Raw genomic sequence first — 24357 nt, 5'->3', positions numbered from 1 at the left:
GTAACATTTGCATACTCTTTGGTTCTTTCGGTAAAGTCACGTAAGTTATCAAATAAAATAAATTACGACGTTTCGGGCGCAACACAAGCGTCCATCATCAGGATTGCTGCAGTCACGAAAGCTTCAAATCAGCATTTGCATATTGTGTATATTGCACAAGTAATATATAATCAAATATTGCATCACATGCTGCAAGCTTCTTGGATAGAGGAATACATATCACCGATTAAATGATGCACCATTGGATGCCTCCTACACAGGGTGAATTGTTGCGATGCAGGATTGCTGTTTCATTCAAGAATCAGTTCCTTTTTTAACATTGCAGCAAATTTTTGCCTCCTCTGGTGGCTGCAGGAGTGATGTAAACCATTACGTAGGACATTCACAAACTAATAAAATGTTGCATCTTACACGTGGGATTCGATAGTGTAACGTTAGTGCAAGTATCGATCTTAACCGATTAAGCGGTGCATCACTTAATTGCAGCTCTTGTTTAATGATGTTAGCGGAAGATTTTGGAACCCCAAAACTGCTCCAGTGTGGCCGCAGCCTTTCCACGTCACCACTTGCTGACCTGTGTTGGGGCTATAAATGTGCTCATCCTAGGCAAACATCTAAGAAGTGTAATGACAGTTTCTCAATCAGAATCCGCAGGCATCATGTGGGGTGCAACGGGGGGTACATTTAGGGGTGGCCCCTTTCTCCTGGTTTTCCCCAGGATCGTCTTTTTTTTGAGATAGCAAGTCTTCCAGAGATGTAAAAAATGGTGATTAAAAGCACCTTTACCATTTCTGCCAATAATACAGGTGATATAGTTAAGATGTTCAAACACCAAATAAATGCTGATTGCAAGGCATCCAGTCTGCATTAGCCACACACACTTGTGGTCCCCCCATCTTTTAATTACCAGAAAGGGTATAGCCACATTTTGTTTCCATCATCATGATACCGGCAAATAGAGTCCGATAGATTAAGAATGGTCTCGGTTTTTGTCAGTTGCGGATTAATACACCACGCCAGACAATGCATGTATCTGTAGATCTCCCCTCTTCTGTGAGATATTCTTAATCCCACAATATGTATCGGTCGTATTTGTACCTCAAGGGTGGCCACCTTCGATCTAATGCAACTCCACGAAGCGTAGACACTAGCACCGTCCCCTTCTCTCGGACGCCTCCCCTACAGTCTAATTTATATCAGCCATTCGCACGGTTAGCGAAGTACGGTGCGAAAGTTTAACGTGCATAAAATCAGCGGTATATTCATGAATGTATTCCATTTCACATTTACTTTGCAACAGAGTCTGCAGAAGCCCTGACATTTTTGGGCATGTGTGTTTGTGATGTCAAAACAATAAAAGACCGTTTGTAGGGTTCGCAGGGTTCACCCTTGAAAATACGAGATCGAAAATCACTGCCAAAACCAAACATTTCATGTTTTTCAGCTGTGTTGCCATGCTCGCAGGAATCAAGTGGCCTGTGTGCTTCTGAACCACCCATTGTTCATTCTGGATGTGGTCACATCTCACTTAGCAGTGTAGCTCTGTTTTTGGGCCTGCATTGATTCGTCCCCGCCAACAAATGTATTGTCATTTTATTCAAGAATGTATACATTTAACATTGCAGTGAATTGTAGTGCTGCGAGTGGCTGCAGGGATCGCATGAACTGCACTTGTAGAACATGTGCAAATCCTAACACACGAGTTGATGCATTTGGTGTGGACAAATTGGCAGGAATTTTTTTTTGTGCAATTTGCACTTCTACACTTTATATTTATTTTTAGCGACTTGCTAAGCTTTTTTCTGTCTTGCGCAACGTTTCGTTGTTTGTATTGTTTGTTGATGTATCTCGCTCACTCACCCATAGTGGACATCTGTGAAAAAGAGCATCATGGCTCATTGGATTCCTCCAGGACAAATACAGATTCAGATTCTGAGTATGAATTTATTTTAATTGTGTCGTCACACCATTAATAAATACACACGATGCCAGCTTTGCAATGCATAATACAATTTGGATGTATTAAGTAATTTTGACCTCATCTTGAAGAGACCCTGGTGACACAGGTGTACATTTACAGGTAACTCTACAAACTCGGTGAGCATGAGTGTAATTGTTTATAGGTTTGGATGTTAGGGTGTCTTCTTGCGTAGTCGATATGGAATATGGCCTCCCACTTAATTTTCCTCTGCAGTCATTGTTTGCATTGCATAACACCCTTTATAACACGGGGCTTATTCCTGTTTGCCTTGTTTGAAGATTCCTACTCTATGTTTAAAATGTAATTTCACCGTGTTGCTGCTCTTGCTGCTAATGCACGGTTCATTTTGTTGGACACGCTTTGGCACCGATCCACCGGCCGCGGTTTCATTTGACGTCTGCTAAAGCAACCTTCTTGCATGTGACCTTCCAAAAAAGTATGCAGTTGACCCGAAGGGTGGAATTATAGGAGCAGTGGGCTCAGATCTAATTGAGGGATTGTTGTGCTGTGGCTCCATTTTGCACGTGTCATCCCGTGCAATGAAGGTGGCCCCTCTACGTTAGGCGGAGGGTCACGGACACGTGGATTTTCTCCACTTGTGTTATACGAACGTTTCGACCGTCGTGAGGGCTGAACAGTGCCATTTTGGGGCATGGGCTGTTCGATGAGAGGCTGGGGGAGGAGGGGCGCTGTATAGAGCTGGGGGGAAAAAGGAGTGGGGGAGGGGAAGGTTTCATGTGAAAGGGCACGTTTAAGGGATTAGAAAATGGACGGAAGGGGGGTCACTGGTGTGCTGTCTACACAAAATGTCCCCCACCTTTGCTTGAAGAAGGCTTATTTTTGCGTTGTGTTCTTTTCACGTATGCGTAGTTCGTAACCGCTGTCGTGCATTTGCTCACAGTACACAATATGCATTAATTTGCTTCAAGCTGCTTCCGTATGGCGAACAAGCGTGCACGAGCAAGCAGTGCAAAAGCATGCATAGGTCTGCTGCTAAAGAGCGTTATTTGCAAGGCTAAAATAAGACGAACCCTTTTTTCGTTCTGAGAAAAGAAACACTGGTTGCATTGGTCTTTGCAGATATGGTGAACGTCTGGAAAACCATTTACTTTGACAGTTACCGGTCATCTGAGCAGGACACTGCTTGGTGCTGTGACATTTATCTTGACACGCAACAGATGGGTTTTTTTTGCAATGCAATATGTAAAATAGCTTTTTGTTTAAGTGAGAGCTGAAACTGTCAACTTGGAAGTGATCAATGACGCGATCGATTATTGCTTTGCTTTATCGAAAGGGAATTTTTTTTTCCATTCTCCCGCCCCCTTGCACCCCCATTTATTTTCAATCGGTTGCAAAACATTCTCAGGCACTACAAGGGGAAAACACGTCAGTGTTTAGCAGGCCTGACTGTTGTCAGTGACACGAAGGCACAGTCATGAAGCCCCAAGCAATGCACAATGACTGTACTGGTAAATGCACCATCAAAGTGCACCCCGTGGCCACGTCTCACGGTCCGGAGGGCGACCTCTGCTGCATCACATGTGTGTCGTCACGTACCAAACACAGTGTAGAAACACGGTGATGATACATATAGTGCCAGGGCTACTGCAACATTTCGACGATGATTTTGTCAACTGCTTGATGGCTCACATTTTATTTTACTGGACTGGGGCACATCAAATTCTCCCTACGTGGAATCTGTCACCTTGGGGGATCTTTAATTCAGGGATCTGCGATTGCAGCTCGCAATGCAGTTAAGTTCAAGTATATTTCCCCGTGGGAGGTTGAGTATATTGTCTTAAATAATATACTGCCTCTGATTTACAATTTACATTTGTAATTTTTAAAGAACAGTGGTGGTACTCAGTGATGTAGAAGCCTCTTGTATAAAACGTCTCTAAGCAATGTCACAATCGCTCTTTGGATGTGTGCTTGTGTACAAGAACACCTATGTGTGTGTGTTTTTGAGGAATTGATAGTTATACTGTTCATAGAATCTGAATATGATGGCCCTTTGTCACCTTTTGTAAGCAGTGTTTTTAATCAAGCAGACTTTTTAGACTTTTGCCCGAAATTCACAACAAAATATTCCCACGACTGGCGCTAACCCACATCCTGTGCAGCGGAAACAAATTGATTTGGTTTGTGACACTGAAATACAATTGAAAAAAAAGGCATTCTCTTCGGAGGATTTCTTCCATTGACGAGCAAAGCTTTCAGCAGCAAATTAATAAATGTGACTCTGCTTTATATTTATTAAAAGGTTGACAACCACGGTGTGTGGTTTGAGATTATTGTTGTTACAGTTCTGCAGGCAACATAGCTTGCTCTAGAAGGATTGCTGATGTTCATCTTCATATGTCATTGACCTTGGGGAAGAGAAAAAACATTCTCCACCATAGCAACAATTTACGCAGGAGTATGGGTTCAAATGTCATGCAAAACAGGTGGTTGTTTGATCATTTCCAAATGCCTAAAGGCCTTGGCCCTCTTGTATTTCCAGCTTATTTTTATTTTATAATTGGATTCGGGGAATTTCAATTTAATAACAAATCCAGTTTTTAAAATTGTACCACTTTAAAAAAAGGTCGTAGCTTTATTATTTGAGTCTTCAAATCATGGATTTGTTGAAGTGCATAGCATGGCATTGTATGTCACAACACAAAAAAAACTGTTGTTACTACTAGATGGAACACGTTTTACAGACATGTGCTTTCACAAACATGTTGTTTATCAGGTCTGGGTAAAGCTAGCTGATGATGTTACTGAGCTCTAATATTCCATACTGTATTTAGATGTACATTCAATCCACAGTAGTTGCATGTGCATGGCTGGTTTCATACACGTTTGTCTTGATCCTCAGGAAACAGCTTCAATGGGAAAATTAACGAATTACTGTCCCCCCCCCCCCTGCACATCTGACTTGTTCTTCCTCCGCATATCTGATTAGCACAGTTGGCTATGTACAGTGCGAAAGAAGTTCAACATATACAGTACATTATGGGCCTGTAGTTGTAATAATACTAAATGTCAAAAAGCTACATCACTTTTCCTCCGTCAGTAAATTTTGACAATGATGTCCTCATAATCAACCATGTTCTATCCCCTGCTGGATGAAGGCATCCGCACATTGTCGACATGCCTCATAGTACTGAGACTCCATAAGTCATCCCGACTCCTACACACATGAATTGTGGTCATCACATTGGACAAAATCTACCCTCTTACTGCCATTCCATTTCCATTATCGCCCATCTACCTCGTCTACAATAATTTGCTGGTAATGGAAAATTCCCATCCGATACCAGTAGCTGGAGCTTAAAACAGAATGGATCAACATGCAGCGCTCACTTGCCACCATAAAAAGACTCAACATGGCCGACGACCCCCCCCCCACGTTCGCGGTTTAAACGGGGACCCACGACGGGTAACCAGACAGCGCTGGGGACGGAGAGGCAGGGGTCTGACCCACCCCGATTGAGGAGATGAAGGGCCCTGGTGCCAGCAGTGCCGGTAGATGCCTCATCCTCCTTTCCGCTTGTGAGGAGAGAGTGCAATGGGGCAGAGCCTGACGCCACAATGCACCTGCGAATATCCTGGTTGGCTCCCATGCACACGTAGCACCGCTGGTGGATATCCGCAGCTAGGAGCATTGAAGCAGGAATTTTGACATGCCACTGCCGCTGATATAAAGGGATAGAGTTGCCTAAAGGCCTGTACCATGAGCGATGCTAGTATTAAAACATAGTCCCCTGGAGCAGCAGAGACTATTCTGCAAAGAAAATTAACCAAACTAAGACATTTATTTCATGGAAATTGTACACTTAGAAAGTTTGCTGAAGAAGAGCGTCTTTTACACATGGGCGGTGATGTTGGGGTGGTAAAATGAAGCACCATTACAAAATGATTCGTTTATTTCCAGAAATATATCTGTTCGCTTTGATAATGATATCCAGTTATAAGGATCCTTTAGTACGTTATCATTGTTCACCCCAAGTTTGTGACCATTACTTCCCAGGTGTAGTATAGAACCCATAGCTTGGCGCATGCTGCATTGTGTGCTAGTGGCGGCTTGCTGGCTTTCTCACTCACTGTCCGGGCGTTGCTTATGTGCACAGACCCAACGCCGCTGGTGGGTCTGGACCGACTGAGCTCATGGAGCTCGGTGGAGCTGGCCGTGGCCATCGCCGCCCCCATCTGCTTCCTCTGCGTGCTGTTCACCGTGGTGCTCTGCTTATGCCACAACCGGGCAGCATGCCGGCACCTGCCCGTGCCAGACTCGGATGAGGAGCAGGACATTGGACACCTGCATCACCACCACCACCACCGCTACATCACCGAGGGCACAACTCTAAAAGACCTCTATGACCTAACCACTTCAGGATCTGGATCAGGTATGCTTTTATTGGGCGTGAGGACGCTCATGGCAAACAGCTTGTGTAAATCTAAATCCATCGAACAGCTGGCGAGATTCACATGTTGACTAAACGGCTGAAATGCATCACCTTACCGATTTGCCCATATTTGTGGTGGAGACACTGGGATGTTTTAACAAAAATATTACAAAAAACTATTTTAGTTAACAAATAAATCTGGCTCCTGATCTATGTTAATTATTCAGAAAAAAATGTGTCCTATTGTGTTTCTTTTTTTCATGCTTTGAGAATTGTTGGCATAATCAGGTTTTGCACGTGTATAATTCATTGCAATTAAGCATGATAAATACATTAATATTGTTATTATCACAAGATGATGCCAAGATGTTATGTCTAATAGACTTTCCAGACTCTAGCCAAATACATTATCTTAGCAGTAGCTTTGTGATGCTTGAATGTTTAGCATGATACATTTATGGGGATTTTGAGTGGCTTTTTAAGGTACTGGGACAGCTGATTGTTATAAGAGTTGCTGGTAAGGAGAGGATGGATGTTTTTTTAAATCATGGAAGAGAGATTAAGGGGGAGAGAGAGACACACATGGTGAAAACAGAACAATAACGCAGTACATTTGGCATGGCACTTGGGATGGAAAGCCTGTGTCCCAGTTTATGATCCATGATTTTAAGTTTGTGGCATGGTAATGTTTTTTGTAAATTCATGGCCGAGGTGTGGGAACAAAACCTATAATTCACAGAAAGGTAACAGAATAATGAGGTGTGATACTCCACCTAATATTAACTTGCATAAAAAAAAGACTTTTGTTGCGAAAAAATATTTAAAATAACCATTTAATAGTAAAAAAAAACCTTAAACCAAGTGGCTAATTTAAGGCCTTGCGTTTTATGGATGAAATAATATTCAAGATGAATTGAAATAATAGCATACCGTGTATGGGTTACTCTTCCACGGTGGCCAGATATTTTGGAAGAGTTAGGAGTACCCACACTTCACCTGCACCACACGCAGACCTGCCGATGAACAGTGAACCACCCTCTTAACAAATCAACAGGCAGTCCATCGCAACGGAGGTTAATGGAGGCGTGTCAATGCGTGTCGAAACAGGCTTACCCCTGCTGGTGCAGCGCACCATCGCAAGGACCATCGTGCTGCAGGAGAGCATCGGCAAGGGCCGCTTCGGCGAGGTGTGGCGTGGCAAGTGGCGTGGCGAGGACGTCGCTGTCAAGATCTTCTCGTCACGCGAGGAGCGCTCCTGGTTCCGTGAGGCCGAGATCTACCAGACAGTCATGCTGCGCCATGAAAACATCCTGGGCTTCATCGCTGCCGACAATAAAGGTTTTTTTTTTAATAAACACATCCTGGTAGCACTTTACTGCACTTTGCAACAAGCCTATTTTCGTAAGTACAAACATTTTAGAGTGTTATCAGGATTATCAAAGGCGAGTGCGAGTGTTTCTCTTTCTCAAAATAACGTGTCTGCTTTGAGCAAGTGGTAAAAATTCTTACTTCTTGTGATGGGGACCAGTGACCATGACTGTAGCAAATACAGGTTTGGTCATTCGGAGACATTATTAGCACTATCTCATGCAAGCCTAATTTTTCAACTCCTGCTACATTGTTCGCATTCATGCCTTTGCAACACAGGCAATAGATGTTGGGATCACCATTCTCATTTATTATAACTTTATCTGGCTGTTATTGGATAGAAATTTCCATAGATATGTGTAACATTTATATAAAAACATCAAGTAATTAATAATTTTGGTGATAACCTCCACTCTGTATAAATGTCCACACGACTGGTGGAATATAGCTGTTGACTCGATGTGGTGGGTTTGGTGGTGGCTGCTAGACTATCCTTCTACGTAGACACTTACTTTTTGAACTTGTTGGGCCACTGTTGATGATTTCTCATGTTTTTACAGACAATGGGACTTGGACGCAGCTGTGGCTAGTCTCCGACTACCACGAGCATGGCTCGCTCTTCGACTACCTGAATCGTTTCACAGTGCCTGTGGAAGGGATGCTTAAGCTAGCCCTCTCCACTGCCAGTGGGCTTGCTCACCTGCACATGGAGATCGTCGGCACACAGGGTAAGCAATCAAACATCACACATGTGTGCCAACATTGTTGCCCCTTACACATACGTAGCTAAAATTCGAAAGCCAATTATACAATCGCAAGGACTGTTACGTTAAAACCTTATATAAAAGTTGTTCGTTTTAACAAAGTTAAGTGTTGTATAGAATATTTTTTTCTTAACTGAAGAGCTGCCAATTCATGGAATATGATTTCCTTCCTCCCCCCCCCCCCCAAAATGCACGGAAATTCTGTGTTTGAAAGCAAGTCACGTAAAAAAAATGTGCACAAAATGTACAAGGCCCACCATAAGGTAATTGAATTTGAATTTGTGCAAGCACCAATTTGGTTGTCTCTTTAATTCTGCACAAGGGTTTGTCATGAAGCATACCCCATGTAACAAATGCATTGCAACCTCTTTACATTCAATCGCATTCAGCCCAGAGAATTCTGTTTTAAAGGAACACAACCATACTGGCAGCCTTGTGTTCCTACGTCCAGCTGGGATGCATAGAGTAGTGTCAGCCAATGGAACCTCAGGCCATCGTATGCCGCAGGAAAATCAGAACAAATTCTCAGTGTGGAGGGTGCTCAGATGGTAAGGGCTCTGTCAAGGGATGAGTATCCCTTCATGCCAACACACAAAGGACCCCATTATGTGATAAATGTAAAACATGTGCTGATAAAAGGAAGAGTTATTAAATGAGTAAAGTATCACTGTAACAGGTATAGATGTTGCATTTCTTGGTGTGATGAAGAGAAGGTGATCTGTACCAGTGTGGTATTAGTGGCTTTTGCTTAAATCTATTATAACTCCGTTGACAGTTTAACCAGCTGTAGCAGCCAGCAAGAGGAATGTAGTCCTGAATTAAATCTGCAGTACCCATTTAATCGTTATAAAAATATAAATTTTTGGCTTGGTTAAAGCATCTTCCTTGATGGAATATTTTCTTATTTTTATCAGTGAGGTGGCTCGATGGCACAGAGTTTAGAGTGCTGAGCTGGCACTGTTGAGATCTTTGGTTCAAATCCTGTGCTTAAACTGGTTTCTCAAATGCAGTGTGTTGTTGGTCTAAGTCTGATTACCAGGGCACACAAAAACACGAAAACATAAAATTGTGCAATTTGGGTAAATCTGGCTCTGAGAATAAAAATATTGGTTCGACTGCCATTGATCTTGTGCACTATATATTTTTTTCTTGAACAAGAAGACTCATTAATGTGCATTCTTTCTCCCCATTGCACTCCACCCATGGTTTGACCCGCTCACCACCTCGCAGGTAAACCGGCCATCGCCCACCGAGACCTCAAATCAAAGAACATCCTGGTGAAGAAAAACGGCATGTGCGCCATCGCAGACCTGGGTCTTGCCGTGCGGCACGACTCGGCCACCGACACCATCGACATCGCACCCAACAACCGCGTCGGCACCAAGAGGTCAGCGTGTGGCAGCTGCATCCCTCATACAGCGCGTCGTGCAGTGATCCTTACACTATTAACTCTGTACATAACGGTAGAACTCCTCCTATCCCTGGCCCCATTATCTGCAGGAACTTTAAGGTGGTCCGCTAAACCTCCAATTATCAACAGTACTGTTCTCTGTGTTTCTGTATTTTTTTTCCTTTCTGCTGAAGAACAGCTTCCTATTATCCACGATGTTTTATGTGAATAAGAATTAATTGGCAAAATCTAGGGCGGTGACGTGGCCTGTTCGCCGCTTGTTGCAGAGGTTCACGGTTGTAATCCAGCGGCTTCCCTGATCATCATTTGCCGGTGTAACAACCATAATATTACTATGCACCGTTTGCTTTACAGTTTGCTGGCATTAGGGTCCACATTTGGAAATTAACTGAAACATTTTCATTTGAATTATACATAGCAATCGATTTGTTTCCCCATGGACAAGTGGAGCAAATTTATGGATAACCCCATGGATAAGGGTTGTGTATAATGGTTTTAGTCATTCACAAAGAGTAGGCCATTGCGTTTCTGTGCTGGGTACTGTATCTAGAGCCTACGTTGTCTCGTGGTAGTTTAAGGGCCAAGATCCATAATGTACAATGACCAGACATATTTTCTTGTTCACGAAGCTTTTATAAGCAGCAGCACAGATAATAATTTTCCTACAATATTAACTTTAATCTTCACAGTCATGGGGAAATAACAGATGAAAGTATTGATCTCATATTCTACAGAATACCAATTTTGCATGGGTATTACCTTTCTATGCATTGTGATGCCAAGTGATCTTTGGCAGGCTTTTAAGCAGATCTAGAAGTTGTATAGTTCTGTCTGTAATCAGCAGTGACTTTTGCTGACCTGGATGTTCTTGGCTGACAAGGCATGATTGATGAGATGCTGTGTGGATTTGACCATTACGTTACAGGGCATGCCTTTGTGACTACCACAGTGCTCACCATGGCAGCCTTTGCTTTGAGATATAAACACTGGAATATATCTGACCAAGGTCTGATAATACTAGTCATAATCATCACCCTCGGCATTGATCTATCCACTGCTGGATGAAGGCATTCCCATGTCGGCATAGTCTCGTCGTGCTTTTTGTATTTATTTGTCCTTCCCCGCACCTCCGTTTGCATTGTTTTTCTGTAGGCACATTTCCACGTTGCATTTAATTCATCTTTATTTCAACAATTCGAGCTCAATTCACCTTCAGTAATTGATCATTGTCTTAGGTACATATGCTATGATGATCAACCGAATAGGATTTTTTTTCGTGGGTACATTTGGCAAGTAATCATAACACTTTGGTGGTTAGTTTACAAGCAAATAGAGTTATGCTATAAAAGAAGCACTCGGTGGGATTGCTGTGGTCACATTTCTGGCACAGGCCCTTCAAATGCGACAATATTGCAGCTCGTAAAGCATGTGTTAATCTTTATTCACAACTTGTTATCATGTTTAATCCTGTGATGTATGAAATGGTGCCAGTTTCCACACGGCTTTAAGACTGTAGTACAGAGCTTTTGCATACAATCTCTGCTTATGAATGACTAATAAAGATAAACCGTTCAAGGATTTTTACCATTTGTGGTATTTTAGAACATAAGTAAATAATTAAAGGGTTAAACATTACTTAATTTTAAAATATAATTCAAATGGTTTTATGAACGAAAAATGTATTCATATTTGGGTTCTTTTGGATTAATGTATGTCGCTAACCCTACTCCACCCAACGCAGCCAATTAATAACAGTGTCATCTGAATCAAATGTGCTTCAGCAGCACCACCGGTTTTGTTGGTGGCATCTCGCCGCAGTGACGAGATGTTCACCCCCTCGCTTGATATGCAGAAGGTTGTGGGTTCGATCCTGACCCTGATGCCTGTATATTTGGAGTTTGCATGCTTTTCCCGTGGTCATGTCGATTTTTAACTAAAATATTCGTCTGTCGTGTTCGTATGTCAACTTTGTCTAGTGTCATAATATATTTTTAATGTTGAGTTGTCATATCTCTCAAGAGCCTAGTCTCACATGGGTTGGACCAGATGACGCCTTTTGGCGTCAAAAGGAAAGCTGTCTCGGGTGTGGACCAATCAACTTCAAGGACAGTGCATACATTATCAGAGTTATGTTTTTTGTTTGCATTATGACTGCAGGTATTGTGGTCTATGCAAACATGACTCCTTGTAAAAAAAGGTGTCAGTTTTGTTGCCAGATAGAAGGGTAAAAAAACAATTATCATATTTTTTACTGGCAAATGAGGTTCCAATGGTGTAACATGATAAGTGTTCACATCATCCAGATCTGAAGACAGTGATGGGTTATTGTGCTGGATTACCACACTGCTCCCTGCTTAACATGCTGCAATGGGTCAACATTAGCCCAGTGAATGCCACCTCTGGCCCAGGGCTGAAGACCACTGTGCCAGTGTCGTATGCTATCTGTATTATAGACACGCCTTGTAAATTTACCTGGACTACTTTTAGGACCAATATTTATCAGTGCACTTCCACCGCACGATTTTTAAGCTTGTGTGCACCAACTGGGTTCAAGCTTGAGGTTCCTCTTGCACCGCTTAGCTATGTCGCTATTCAGCCAGGCTTGTTGTGCTGCTACAAACTAAGCCCTGGTGCAAAGCGAAAGAAAACAAATGGAATGTTGTTTTTTTCTCCTTGGCAGCAGTAGCACCCGCAGGCGCCACGGTGGCGAGATATTAACTACCTCACGTGGTATGTAGGAGGTTGTGGGTTCGATCCCGACCCTGACGCCTATTGTATACTGGACATCTGTGAAAAATAGCTTCATAGTTCATCGGATTCCTCCATTATAAATAAATATTCTGATTTTGTATATTTGGAGTTTGCATGTTCTCCCCATGGTAGCGTGGATTTTTCTCTGGGTCTTCTGGTTTTTCTCTCCACATTTAGAAACGTACTTTTAGAGTATTTAGCTGCTTTAAATTTACACGTGATAAGCCACTTCGTTGAGTGATCATTTGTGGCCAGGTCGCTTTTGAAAAATAACTATATAGCTCAGTGGGCCTTACCTGATAAAATACAAAGTTTAGTTCAATTTTAGTTAAGCACATCAAGGTGATGACCACCTTAGAGAGATTATGTTTTTGTGTTTAGTTTGTTGTCCTTCCCCTGCACCGCCGATCAGCACGGTTGGCTACGCATGGTGCGAAAGAAGTTGAACTTACATACCTTACACGTCATTTACCTGGTTGAAAATGGCCTTAAATTTGTAATCGACTGCCAATGTGCAGAATTTTTAAAGAGTGCTTAAAAAACATAAAATTTTGATGATTATTTTTGTCCCCATGAAATATACTGGTCATCATTTACTTTGAATGCAGAGGTAGATTTTGTCTTTGGTTCTTAAGCAGCTATAAAAATAAATTTAATACATTTTTATGAAGGTGATGGAGGGGGGGGCATAATCAAAACACCTTGAATGTGCGGAATGCGCTTGATCTCGATGATAAGCAGGCTTATGCCTGGATAGTGCTCGAATGAGTGACCACCTTGCACAATGGTTTGTTATGGGTGGTTGCGGACCCACAATGTGGGTGGCAGAGCGCAGTTATATAACTTCCATAGTTCTACCATACCTCTGTGATCCCACGTCTCATATTGGCGGACTTGGTTTAGTGTCGTCCAGTAACCGACACTGCAGCGGCGGCACGGAGGAAGAAGCCCTCATCCAGAATTGACAAAAGAGCTGCATATGTAGGGGTTTTTATTTATCCATAACTGAAACAAGTACAATTTTTATTTTTTTGTACAACGCAGACGCACTAAATTTGGCTTCATAGTAAGGAAATGAATAGTCAACCGTGGGGAAAGCGTATTAAACAATCAACAAGTGCTGGTTTGAAAACCCAAACATCTCATCTTTTATAGCTTGTATTGCCAGGATGGGTGCTTGTAGAAATGTGTTTTGTGTAAAGACTAGCAAATAACTGTATTCTTCCTGCTAGCTTTCACTTTAATTATGAACTTGGCAATGTAATTCAAATATTCTGCACATTTTCTAAATAACTGTTGTAGTCAAGCAAGACAGGTGAATGTCGTGCAGACAAACATGGATAATTAGTGTGCAATGCAACCTAGCAAATTGCTAATAGTGATGTGCATATTAAGGTTGATGGAAAACCTTGCCTTGGTGTAATCTCTTGAGGAAACATGTTATAAATTACATCAGTATACTGAAAGACCATTGAACTGCAAGCGTACATGCTTTGAATATATTGTGTTTTCGTCATTTTCTGGCTTGGAGCCTGGAGTCTGGTCCATCTAAGTTGGACATTTCTGGGTGCTCTGTAGCGGCTCAAATTCTTTCCCAGGGGAATCCAAAAATACGTACACTAATTTTGTCGGCTCTTTGATTGCAAGCAATGCATGTTGTAGGTCACATTTCTTCGGGATGATGCCAACAATGTTAAGACTTATAAATGCTATGATTTATTAAATGAGGATCTGGTTCATATGTCTTTTATAAATTGCTCATTTCTAAAAGCATACATACGTCAGCAGTAGAATAAGAATGCTGTGTATACAAGAAAATGAATCAATGCACACGGAGAAGAGTAAATGAAGCATGGAACAGAATAATGTTGAATTTGATAAATGTCTTGATTTCTTTCATTAGATACATGGCACCAGAGGTTCTTGATGACACGATCAACATGAAGCACTTTGACTCATTCAAGCGTGCTGATATCTACGCTCTGGGGCTGGTATTCTGGGAAATAGCTCGGAGATGTGCTGTCGGAGGTACGTTGTTCATGTTACATTAAACACTGGCACACATTGCAGATGTGCTTGTACATATTTCCATTGCTGCATTGTGTTCAACCCCTGCACACTGCACACTTACATCGGACACACAGCTCCAGTTGCCACTGTCCTTGTGGCAGATATCATTTGCATAAATTAGCAACGTGGCAGATGGCAAAGCAGATTCAACTGCCTTGTCACAAATAAGTGTGAGGAAATTGCTTGAACTGGCAGTATGCAACATTGTGCTAGAGTATAAGCTACATATCCGTAGCTCAATATAATTTTTTATGGATAATACATTCATCTCCTAGCCTATGACATTGCTAATACACTTTCACATGATGCCTTAATGGATGCCCTGCCACAGCTAAAATGTGAACTATTATGACTATATGTCTAACTTTAATAAAAAAATAAATAATTATAATAATAAATGTATAGCTTTGGACATATATTTTCCATAACCACCATTTTTTGTCACATGGCAGTCGAACAGATATTTTTAATTTCCAGAGCTGGAGTTTAACCAAATAAAAAAATAAAAATTATGATTTTTTTTTTTGTGTGCAGTCCTTAATAATTAGACTGAGACTATCAATTAACTACACTTGAGATTGCACTTTTGTTGTGGATGGTTGCCTATGATTAAGCTGAGGATCTGAGCAGTGCTAACTCAGCCTTGTGACCACCAATCTACCGGGCCACCTTGAAGAACTCCGATTCTCAGTTCGAAGCATGTATTGTGAGCTTAACCCTTTCCCGTTCCCATGACGTACGTGTATGTCATCAGTTTTTCTTCCGATCCCAATGACGTACACGTACGTCATCAGGAGCGGAATCGTAAGTAAAAGACCATGCGGGAGGGCGTGTGGCACAATTTGGGACCAGCTATCATAAAATGCGGTCGTGTCGCTACTGTTCTCTGCAGTGTGAGAACATTGTCTTTAAACACAGCGGCGCTGTGCCTCTAAATAAAAATGAATGCTCACCGTTGTGCGTGTTCCGAGATTCAGCATTGAACGGGACCCACCTTGCAACTTGTAGATGTCTCGGAACGGGAAAAGGTTGATTGATCATCGATCTATGGATACATCATTGTGGAGATGAGAGAAAGAGTGGTTTGTTCAAATTCTCACATGCTTTGCTGCGTACAGCAGGGATTCATGAAGACTACCAGCTGCCCTATTATGACATGGTGCCTTCGGACCCGTCTATCGAGGAGATGCGCCGGGTGGTGTGCGAGCAGAAGCAGAGACCAAACATCCCCAACCGCTGGCAGAGCTGTGAGGTACGTATGCTGGCTTGCTACCGCTACTGCTGTGTACGCAGGCAGCGCTTCCACCTCATCCGCACGCTCCCAGTTGTATTTGATTACCTAAGCCTGAATTTCTTACGCACATTCAACGGATAGTATTCCCCCGTGGTTATCTACACTGTATTTTAATTTATATAGCCTTTCTCGAGATGAACGTGACTTTTACTTCCCGATAGTCACAAATGAAGTGAATTATATCAAATGTATCTTACTTTTACTATATGTCTTTTGCAGTAATATTGCAAACTGATTTAGTAGGCATACAACCTTATTCTTGGGTCTTTCGGTAAAGTCACGTAGATAGGTTCAAGGAAAATAACAAAGAATAACAAAAAACTACGACGTTTCAATCGAAACACAAGCAATCGTCATCAGGAGAAAAAAGCGGGAAAGCTGTCGTCTTTTTTTTTCCTGAAAATGACAGCTTTCCCGCTTTTTTCTCCTGATGACGATTGCTTGCGTTGCGATTGAAACGTCGTAGTTTTTTGTTATTTTTTTTATTTTCTTTGAACCTATCTACGTGACTTTACCGAAAGACCCAACAATATTAATTCCTGCATTCACGAAAGCTTTAAGTTAAGATTTAGGCATATAACCTATTTTGGGCCCCTTAAATAGCATGCAGTCATCGTTATTGTACCTTTCGCTATAGAAATTTAGATTTGGAGTAACGTCATATGTTTAATCAAAAAATATGGCCGTCTCATTTGGTTGCTATAACCCGTTGGTGTTCAGTGGGACAGCGTTAATAATTTCTGGTGGTGCTCTTGGCACATTACAGGCCCTCCGTGTGATGGCCAAGATAATGCGCGAGTGCTGGTATGCAAACGGGGCAGCTCGTCTCACGGCGCTGCGCATCAAGAAGACCCTCTCACAGCTGAGCCAGCAAGAGGACATCAAGGTGTGAAAGAGTCAGACCCTTAGCAGACCGGCGGCAACACGCAACAATAGCCCTAAGCCAGTGTGGAAGACTGTTTGACTGGGCACTCCTCTGCCTTGCGATCGTCACTGCAACCACGCTGCCCTGCTCAACTGCCCTGCCCACGACTCACCTTGTTGCAAGCGGTGTGCCGTGCCGACGCATGCCTTTTTAAGGACCGACATAGATTACTTCAGTGCCATAATCTGGTCATTCATGCTTACAGGTTTCATTCTACCTCGTGACATTCAACCTGCAGAGTTCTTGAACTCTGCTCTTGAACATGGGAACATCCACCACCTCTGACATGCAGTTTTCATTGACCATTCATAGGTGTCTTAGCTGAAGCTTAGTGGTATCAAACCACGGTGGGGCATTTCTTGTATCCAAAGTGAGTGTTGCGTCAAAGTGACCGATCGCACTCTGGCAAAAAAAGCAAGCAAAGTGTACATTTTGTCCACGGCATTCAAAACTGATTTATTAAGTAGTGTGCATTGTGAGTGGAGTAAAGATCAAATTTTCCTTGAAAAACAGCCAATTGTTACACAGCCATCGAGGTCTTTCAAGAACTATATGGTCTGCTTCAACTATGCACCCATGCAAAAGAAGATAAGAAAATGAAGGTCAAATGGGTTGCTTATATTAGTCATTGCAAATTACATATGTAGTTTTTGGTTGTTGTTTTTTTCTCTAGGACCTGTGGAATGTGAGCGAGGCCATAAGTGGGCCTGCATTTGTGAGTGTATTGTGTTGACATTTTTAAGTCCCCTTGTAATTGAGGGTTTTTAGAAGACCTTGTATTGCTGCTCAGCATACAAAGGCCATGAAAAAACATTGTACTATATAAAAGTAGCTTGTTTTGTCAACTGTAGCATTGTTTGTCAAGCCGTCTTTCAGTCAGTGGATATTAAATGTCACTTTATCTGCTTAAAGTAGTATCAGCCACTTCACACCGATAGATTGACACGTCAGCTTGCCTCCCAGAGTTGAAGCGTAATGGAGGTTGCCTTTGAAAAAAAATATATACATTATGCTGTAAATAGTATTTATAGTGTTTGATAGAAAAATGTTTAACGTTTATTACACAAATAAATTAATTTAAAATATCACATCTGTAACAAAACAGAAAAATACATTTTCATAATATACAAAACTGAATGTGTTCAGTTACGTAACTGCTGCAAGAACACCGAATAGCTGATTGTTCTTTACCCATTCATGCATTTTAAACTTCGTGGGTACATCAGTCATGGTAGATAATACCTTTGTAACCTCAAACCCCCTTACTGTGAAATAGCTGCTATAGGTTTTCTCCAGATTATAAAATCGTCACATCGGCGTTCACATTTTTTCTTCTTTAATTCCACCTTTTTCTCGTTTAAGACACTTTATTAACTCAAGCTGGCTGACATCATAGGCACTGCACGATGCTGCTATGTTGTTTTTTGAGACATGAAGAGGGAATGCGGCATTGTAAAACCTTGTCATTCAGTGGCATTAAGCAGTCTTATGTAATGTTCACTTAGAAAAGTCAAATCCGGAGTGTCTCCACGCTTAAACAAACATTACAGTGGTCACGCATCTCTTTTGACAGCCCTGAGCCAGTTATGGACATTATCTATTCCAATGCCTTGGCTAGTCTGTATTTAGGACAATTGGATAACAGCATGACATTTTTTTTACACAAAGTAAAAAAAAATTGCTTGTAAACTTTGTCAGATCGATAGATATGCATTTAATAGGGGAGTGCATCATGACTTCACATCAACAACATCAACAACATGAACAGCAGTCATTCGTCCCTATGTGGCAATGACATAACCATAGTGCTTGTGGGGGTGAAATGCACTTTGAGGCCACGTGAAGTGTCGAAAACTTGCATGCAGGAGGCCATGGGACAGACACCATTCCTTCTGGCCATGTATTAACATACCTGGCCCTCCGCTCATTTCCCGTTCTTGCTGGACGGAGACTGCCTCCAACTCCACAGATGCTGATCTTGACACTCCTAATACCATTCATTGTCAAGCCCAATCAACTCCACATCCTGCTGCACCATATCAGCCCACCTCTTCTCAATCACTTGCCGTGCCCATGTATCTCCCCCTATCCGGCCAAACAAGCTATTTGGGCATTCGGTGGCTGAGCCAACCAATGGAGCCTCGCTTACGAGAGGTGCTCACTAATGAGACCGTGTCAAGGTTTTTAAAGGATCTTTCAAGAATCTGTGAGGTCCACGTTCCTTTGAAGGAGTCACAAGTTTCGCAAGCATAGAGAGGAAAGGGCATAACTGTGGCCGAGAAGACCTGGAGCTTTGTGTGGAGCGATTCACCAGCCAGCTTCAACACAGTATTACACAGCCGATGAAAAGATAATGCTGCCCGAGTTGAGGACCTTCCACTTCTCGTGATGACTGGAGGTAGAACCGGTCAAACGGACCTCCCAGGTTCAGTCTGTACTGGTCCAGCTCCCGAGAGAGACATGGCAGCCCCTCGATGAGTGTTTGGACATTCCACTTAACCAGACAGCAGTTTCCTGCCGTTTCTGGAAGAACCACGAGGGGGGCGGGAAGCAGGGGGAGCAGGGGTTAGTCTCTTGGCTCTGCTGAACAAAGTTTGGCCAGAAGATATCGCGGACGCCTGTCCCCCCGCGGCCTTCGGCAGAATCTTATGCTGCCCTTTTTGTGGTTGTTTGGTACTTTAATTGAAGAGAGTCCGAGTTGGCACACTGTAGTGGCTGTGAGCATGCCGTGAGAGCAACAGTTTTGAGCAACAGTTTTGAGCATCAGCCTTTTTGCCTTCCCCCAAATGGCAATGCTTGCAACACACCAGTGTTGCCGTCTGACACCAGCGAGGAGGTGTTAGGTTGTTTTGCCAGTTGACTTCATATCTCTGACGCAGGGATAGTCACCGTAGAGTTTTGAAGAGGAAAATTGGCTTTGGTTTGTGGCACGCAATGTACCCTGCATGGCATGTGGTTATCCCATAGTGCCACGCAAAGTGGAAACGGAGACTCATTTTAATGGTGCCAGGTCTGTCACATATTTTTGTCCATACCTTCCCAGGTGGTGTTTCTTCTCCAATTGATGTTAGCTTAAACCGATGTGGGAGAAATGTGTTCATGCAGAGTAAGCATACCATAGTTATTCACTTAGTAAGATGAATTCAGTGTAGCTGTGTTCACAAACGTTTATTGGAACATTTTCTTTCCTGTAATGTCAGCAAAGTTACATATTCATTCATATGCTTGAGTTTAACAAATTGGGAATTTTCTAAAGTGTAACTTTTTTGTATCACAAATTTACCCAAATTGGTCAGGGTAAAGCAAAGTAATTTGTTGTAGAAAAAAACCCTTTGATCGTGGCCAATACTTGTGCTATGTTTTGCAAGGGGTTGCATATGATATGTCTCATTATTTTGTTAGTATTGTTACCTAAACAATTACAAAGAACATACTCTAGTTACAATTCTAACTAGTATAAAACCTTAAATGTGACGGGATTTATAATTTCTTGCTAGACGGCAGTCGTTAATTGAGTCAAATCTTTTAATATTCACACCTTAGTGTGAATAACTCAGATGCATTTTCGTCTTTGGCATTAACAGCCCTGAAGTGGCTTATCCTCACCTGACAGTAGAAACACGCTGATTGTATTTTACCTGTTTCCCAGTACCAGCCAATCTGATATTAAAAGGTGAAGGGTTACTGCACACTATGTATACATACATATATACCATACTTTAACACAAATATACATCTAATTATAAAGTTGCGATTGACTAAAAAAGCCATTTTTTTGTAGTCTTGCATGGACGTATATATACTGTATAAATTTAACCCATTTCGTCGTTGTCTTGCAAAAAAAATGAATCGGGCATTTGGTACTATGCAGACGGTAGATAACGAGTCTTTATTGACAAGTGCTGTCACTTTAAGAAAATGAAATTGCAATTTGAGGCTCAAGTGAGGTACACACGTTCCTTTTTCAGCAAATCACTACTGTAAAAACAGATGCCTTCACTTTGGCTGGCCCCATATGTAAGCCATACTTTGTCCTTGATGTTCAGTGTACAGTGAGCGTAGTTCCGTAAAATAAGCATTGTTGTGTCTTGTTCATGTTTTATTTTGTAAATAAAATATCACGATACCTCCTCCCCTCGTTAGTAGTACCTCAGTGTTGACTATTGTGGAGGTTACAAGCACCGTTTCAAAAGTATCTCATCAACTTTGTAAATGATTACAGTACTCAATAAATTTAGAAGTAAAAAAATATACCGTATGCTTGTTTTGGTGACTTTTTCATGGGTTATAGGTTTGTTTTGATCACTGACAAGTGTCCAGATATGAACCACCTTGCTTTTTCCGGGACTGTGTTTTGAATTCTCTCTGGTTATACATATATACCCAATTGTACGTTTTTAATTATTTTACTTTGTTTTAGGGCAACTTGAATCACATCAGCCTGTGTTCATTTCCTATGTTAGGGATAGAGATGTCTCTGATAATTTGGGGTTTTTCCGTAAAAATAATTTTACCATATTGGCTTCTCCATGTCAAATTCCTTGATTCCGTCTGCTTGAAGAAGGTCTGTTTGCTGCCTGAGAACTGTAAAGGCGCATGTCCTTCCTCGTGTCACTCGTCCTCTTTACCTTTTACCTCATTCTAAGCTAGCATTGGCTAGGCTCCACATCCAGACTCCGGAGCCAGCTCCGAGGTTTCGGAGCCGGCTCCGAGGTTTCGGAGCCGGCTCCGAGGTTTCGGAGCCGGCTCCGAGGTTTCGGAGCCAGAGCAGAGTTTACCAGTGTTCTATGTTGTCCTTCGGAGCCAGGATCCAGAGCTGCTGGAGTTGGAGCCGGAGCCTGGAGCTGGAGCTGAGGTTCCGGAGCAGCTCCACAATTTCCTGCTTCCACTGTTATATATATGTATATATTTTTAAGCTAATTTCTTCAGTTTAAATAGTTCATTGTTAAAACTCGTAGTAAGTATTGAATGTCTTTGCATAAATATTTAACAAATCCAAATGTACGTTTTTTTTATTATATGACTTCCTTTAAACAAATTTAATGAACATCATTGGCAGTGGTGCTCAAGCACAAAAGAATACGAGATTCATCATTATCTCTGCTTTATACATACATTAAAACATCGCATATCTTGTGATATTCTGATGTTTTGGGCAGTGGCCCTTTGACAGATCTTTGTGGCCAAGAGACGGTGAGACACGTGACAGCCTGATTAATATTTATCCCAGACCCGTGGTTTCCTCCTCTCTCGACCGGATCAGAGGCAATAGCAGCACAGCACACGTGTTGGTTTGGTGCACTCTGTTAGCACGTGGATAGGATAAGGCTCGCTAACTGATTGGTCCTTGGATAGACCCTGGTGTGTGGGAGTTGAAGGCTAGAGTTAATGACCATACAAATAAAGAGCCCCCGTTTATGTGGGGTTTCTCAATGAGCTGCTGGTCTTAAGCAATTGTATTGTGTTCTGCTGGTGGTGGCAATTGGCTTCTGCCTAACAGCATCATTCACAAGTGCTCTTCGCAGTGGCAGGTCCTGAGGCAATTGTATGAGCCGACAACATCTACTTTACTCAGTCCCACTGCATCAGCTTCCCGTGTTGCACTTACTTGACCCCTTCTGTCCCGCAAGACAAAATCTTCTCAGGCACATGGTAGCTGGGCATATGGACTACATTATCCAACACAGCCTTGCCCACTTTATGAGCCTACTTAAAGGACTTTTCCCAAATCCTTTCATTATTCACAGCTCCTCGAGCAATCCAACCGAGATATACTCGCAAGCAGGTTCGTCTAAAACGTCCATAGCTAGTGGAGGTGCTCTCTTTAAAGAATGTACATCTTGTAAGCATTTACTGTAAATATGCATGACCGTGGCCAAAAGCCTTGAGTGTGTGTGAATGAGCGTGCGTGTTTGTGGGGAGCGGTGGAGTAGCAGCGCACCACGCTACCACTCTGGCTACCCGAGTTCGATTCCCACTCACGGCCAACACCAGTGACGATTATTTTAACCGGTCCTGGGCCTCCCCTAGATCGACTCAGCCTCAAACGAGTACCTGGTGCAGTGTGTAAACATCACCACTAGGGAGACAAAGGCGGCCGGGCGTGGTGGCTGGTCGCCCATCCCCTCGTGTGCTGGACAGTATCTGTCTTCATATGGGCACCTCGCTCAAAGCACTTGCCCCAACAGTCTGTTCAGGCTACACGGGGATCTTTGTGTGTGCTTGTGGGCTTGTGTTGATCAGCGTTGGTGGGTGTGCACGATTGCAGAACTGTCTCCTGACTGCTCTCCAAATCACAGCCAGCATGGACAAGTTCCATCTCTGAATGGAATTCTGTTCATTGTGACTGCCCAAAGTGGGTGGATTCACCACATTTGGGATTGACAATAAGGGCATGGCCAAGCCCGGTTAGGAGAATCAAAATTGTCCTCTTTAGACAGATATCATGCACCTCGTGAAACTGCCAATCATTTTCTGAACTGAATTGGTCTAAGGAAATTCAGAAGGACACCATCCCATTTACCTCAAGTGCAGCCTGTCCGATATGCGTGCATCTTAAGGCACTGATGTATACGCGCATACATGCCATGTCCATGGGTGGACGTGCGTGATCATATTGGTGAGTGAGATTATTGTGTGGCTTGTGTTCATCCTTCTCCTCTCCACTCCCGAGCAAGATGTGCTACCCAACCCACCCAATTTTCCCTATTTCCAAAAACACCGGAGGCTCAATCGGTGTTGCACACATTCCACCGGATGAGCTCTATATGAATGCCATTCCCTTGCCCACCAAAGGTGGCCACATCCAGGAGTGGTGGATTTGGTGGAGGGGCAAATGAAAAGTTGGCAATGCCATTTTAATTATGGGAGTTTTAATTTTGCAGCGTCAGTGGCCCCCACCACTCTTAACACCATTAATCTTTAAACACCACGTGGTTCCACTGAATTCTGCGTAATGGGAGCTCGAGGAAAACAGGTGGAGGTCACCACATGCATGCAGTTTTATAATCGCCACTCGGTAAGCAGGCAGACTCGATGAAGAACACCCTCGTGTATATGTTATTGTGGCCCGGTTTGGGTAGAATACAATAACATGAAACACACTTTCTTGATTACAGCATTGCATATTGAGATATCACATCGGTAGGGTTTCAATGAATGACGTTTTATTTTGCATTACTCTATAAAAGTAAGCAATTGTCCCCTCCCAATAAATAAAGACAAATCACAATGACTATCACCCGCGACTTAATTCTTCCTATTAACCATAATTATCTGCAGTTTTTCCCATTCTGCTTTTCGAAACATATTCCTATTATCCAATCATGTTTTGCCGATGATGGATTTTTATGCAGATTCACCCTATTATAATGATCTGTGACACAATTCGCGGTTAAGT

At 42.4% G+C, this 24357-nt stretch overlaps 1 protein-coding gene across 2 annotated transcripts in view; it reads left to right on the top strand.

Annotated features, from left to right (window-relative positions):
- Positions 1 to 21209, top strand: part of LOC144727954 (TGF-beta receptor type-1-like) — a 49078-nt gene extending 27869 nt beyond the window's left edge. Inside the window, exons 3-9 of one of the 2 annotated variants that reach the window (XM_078607115.1) lie at positions 6100 to 6375; positions 7483 to 7713; positions 8304 to 8471; positions 9738 to 9894; positions 14573 to 14697; positions 15861 to 15991; positions 16800 to 21209. In XM_078607115.1, the coding sequence (XP_078463241.1) occupies positions 6100 to 6375; positions 7483 to 7713; positions 8304 to 8471; positions 9738 to 9894; positions 14573 to 14697; positions 15861 to 15991; positions 16800 to 16925 (1214 nt within the window). In that variant the 3' untranslated portion in view covers positions 16926 to 21209. Of the gene's footprint in view, positions 1 to 6099; positions 6376 to 7482; positions 7714 to 8303; positions 8472 to 9737; positions 9895 to 14572; positions 14698 to 15857; positions 15992 to 16799 lie in introns of both variants that reach the window. The other variant, XM_078607106.1, reaches the window with a different exon arrangement.
- The last annotated feature ends 3148 nt before the right edge of the window (positions 21210 to 24357 follow it).

Source organism: Lampetra planeri, chromosome 2, assembly GCF_965212315.1.
Source record: "Lampetra planeri chromosome 2, kcLamPlan1.2.h2, whole genome shotgun sequence".
In the NCBI taxonomy this organism is placed as follows: domain Eukaryota; kingdom Metazoa; phylum Chordata; class Hyperoartia; order Petromyzontiformes; family Petromyzontidae; genus Lampetra; species Lampetra planeri.
Note: the sequence above shows the minus strand (reverse complement) of the source record. Positions and strands in the feature narration are given on the sequence as shown.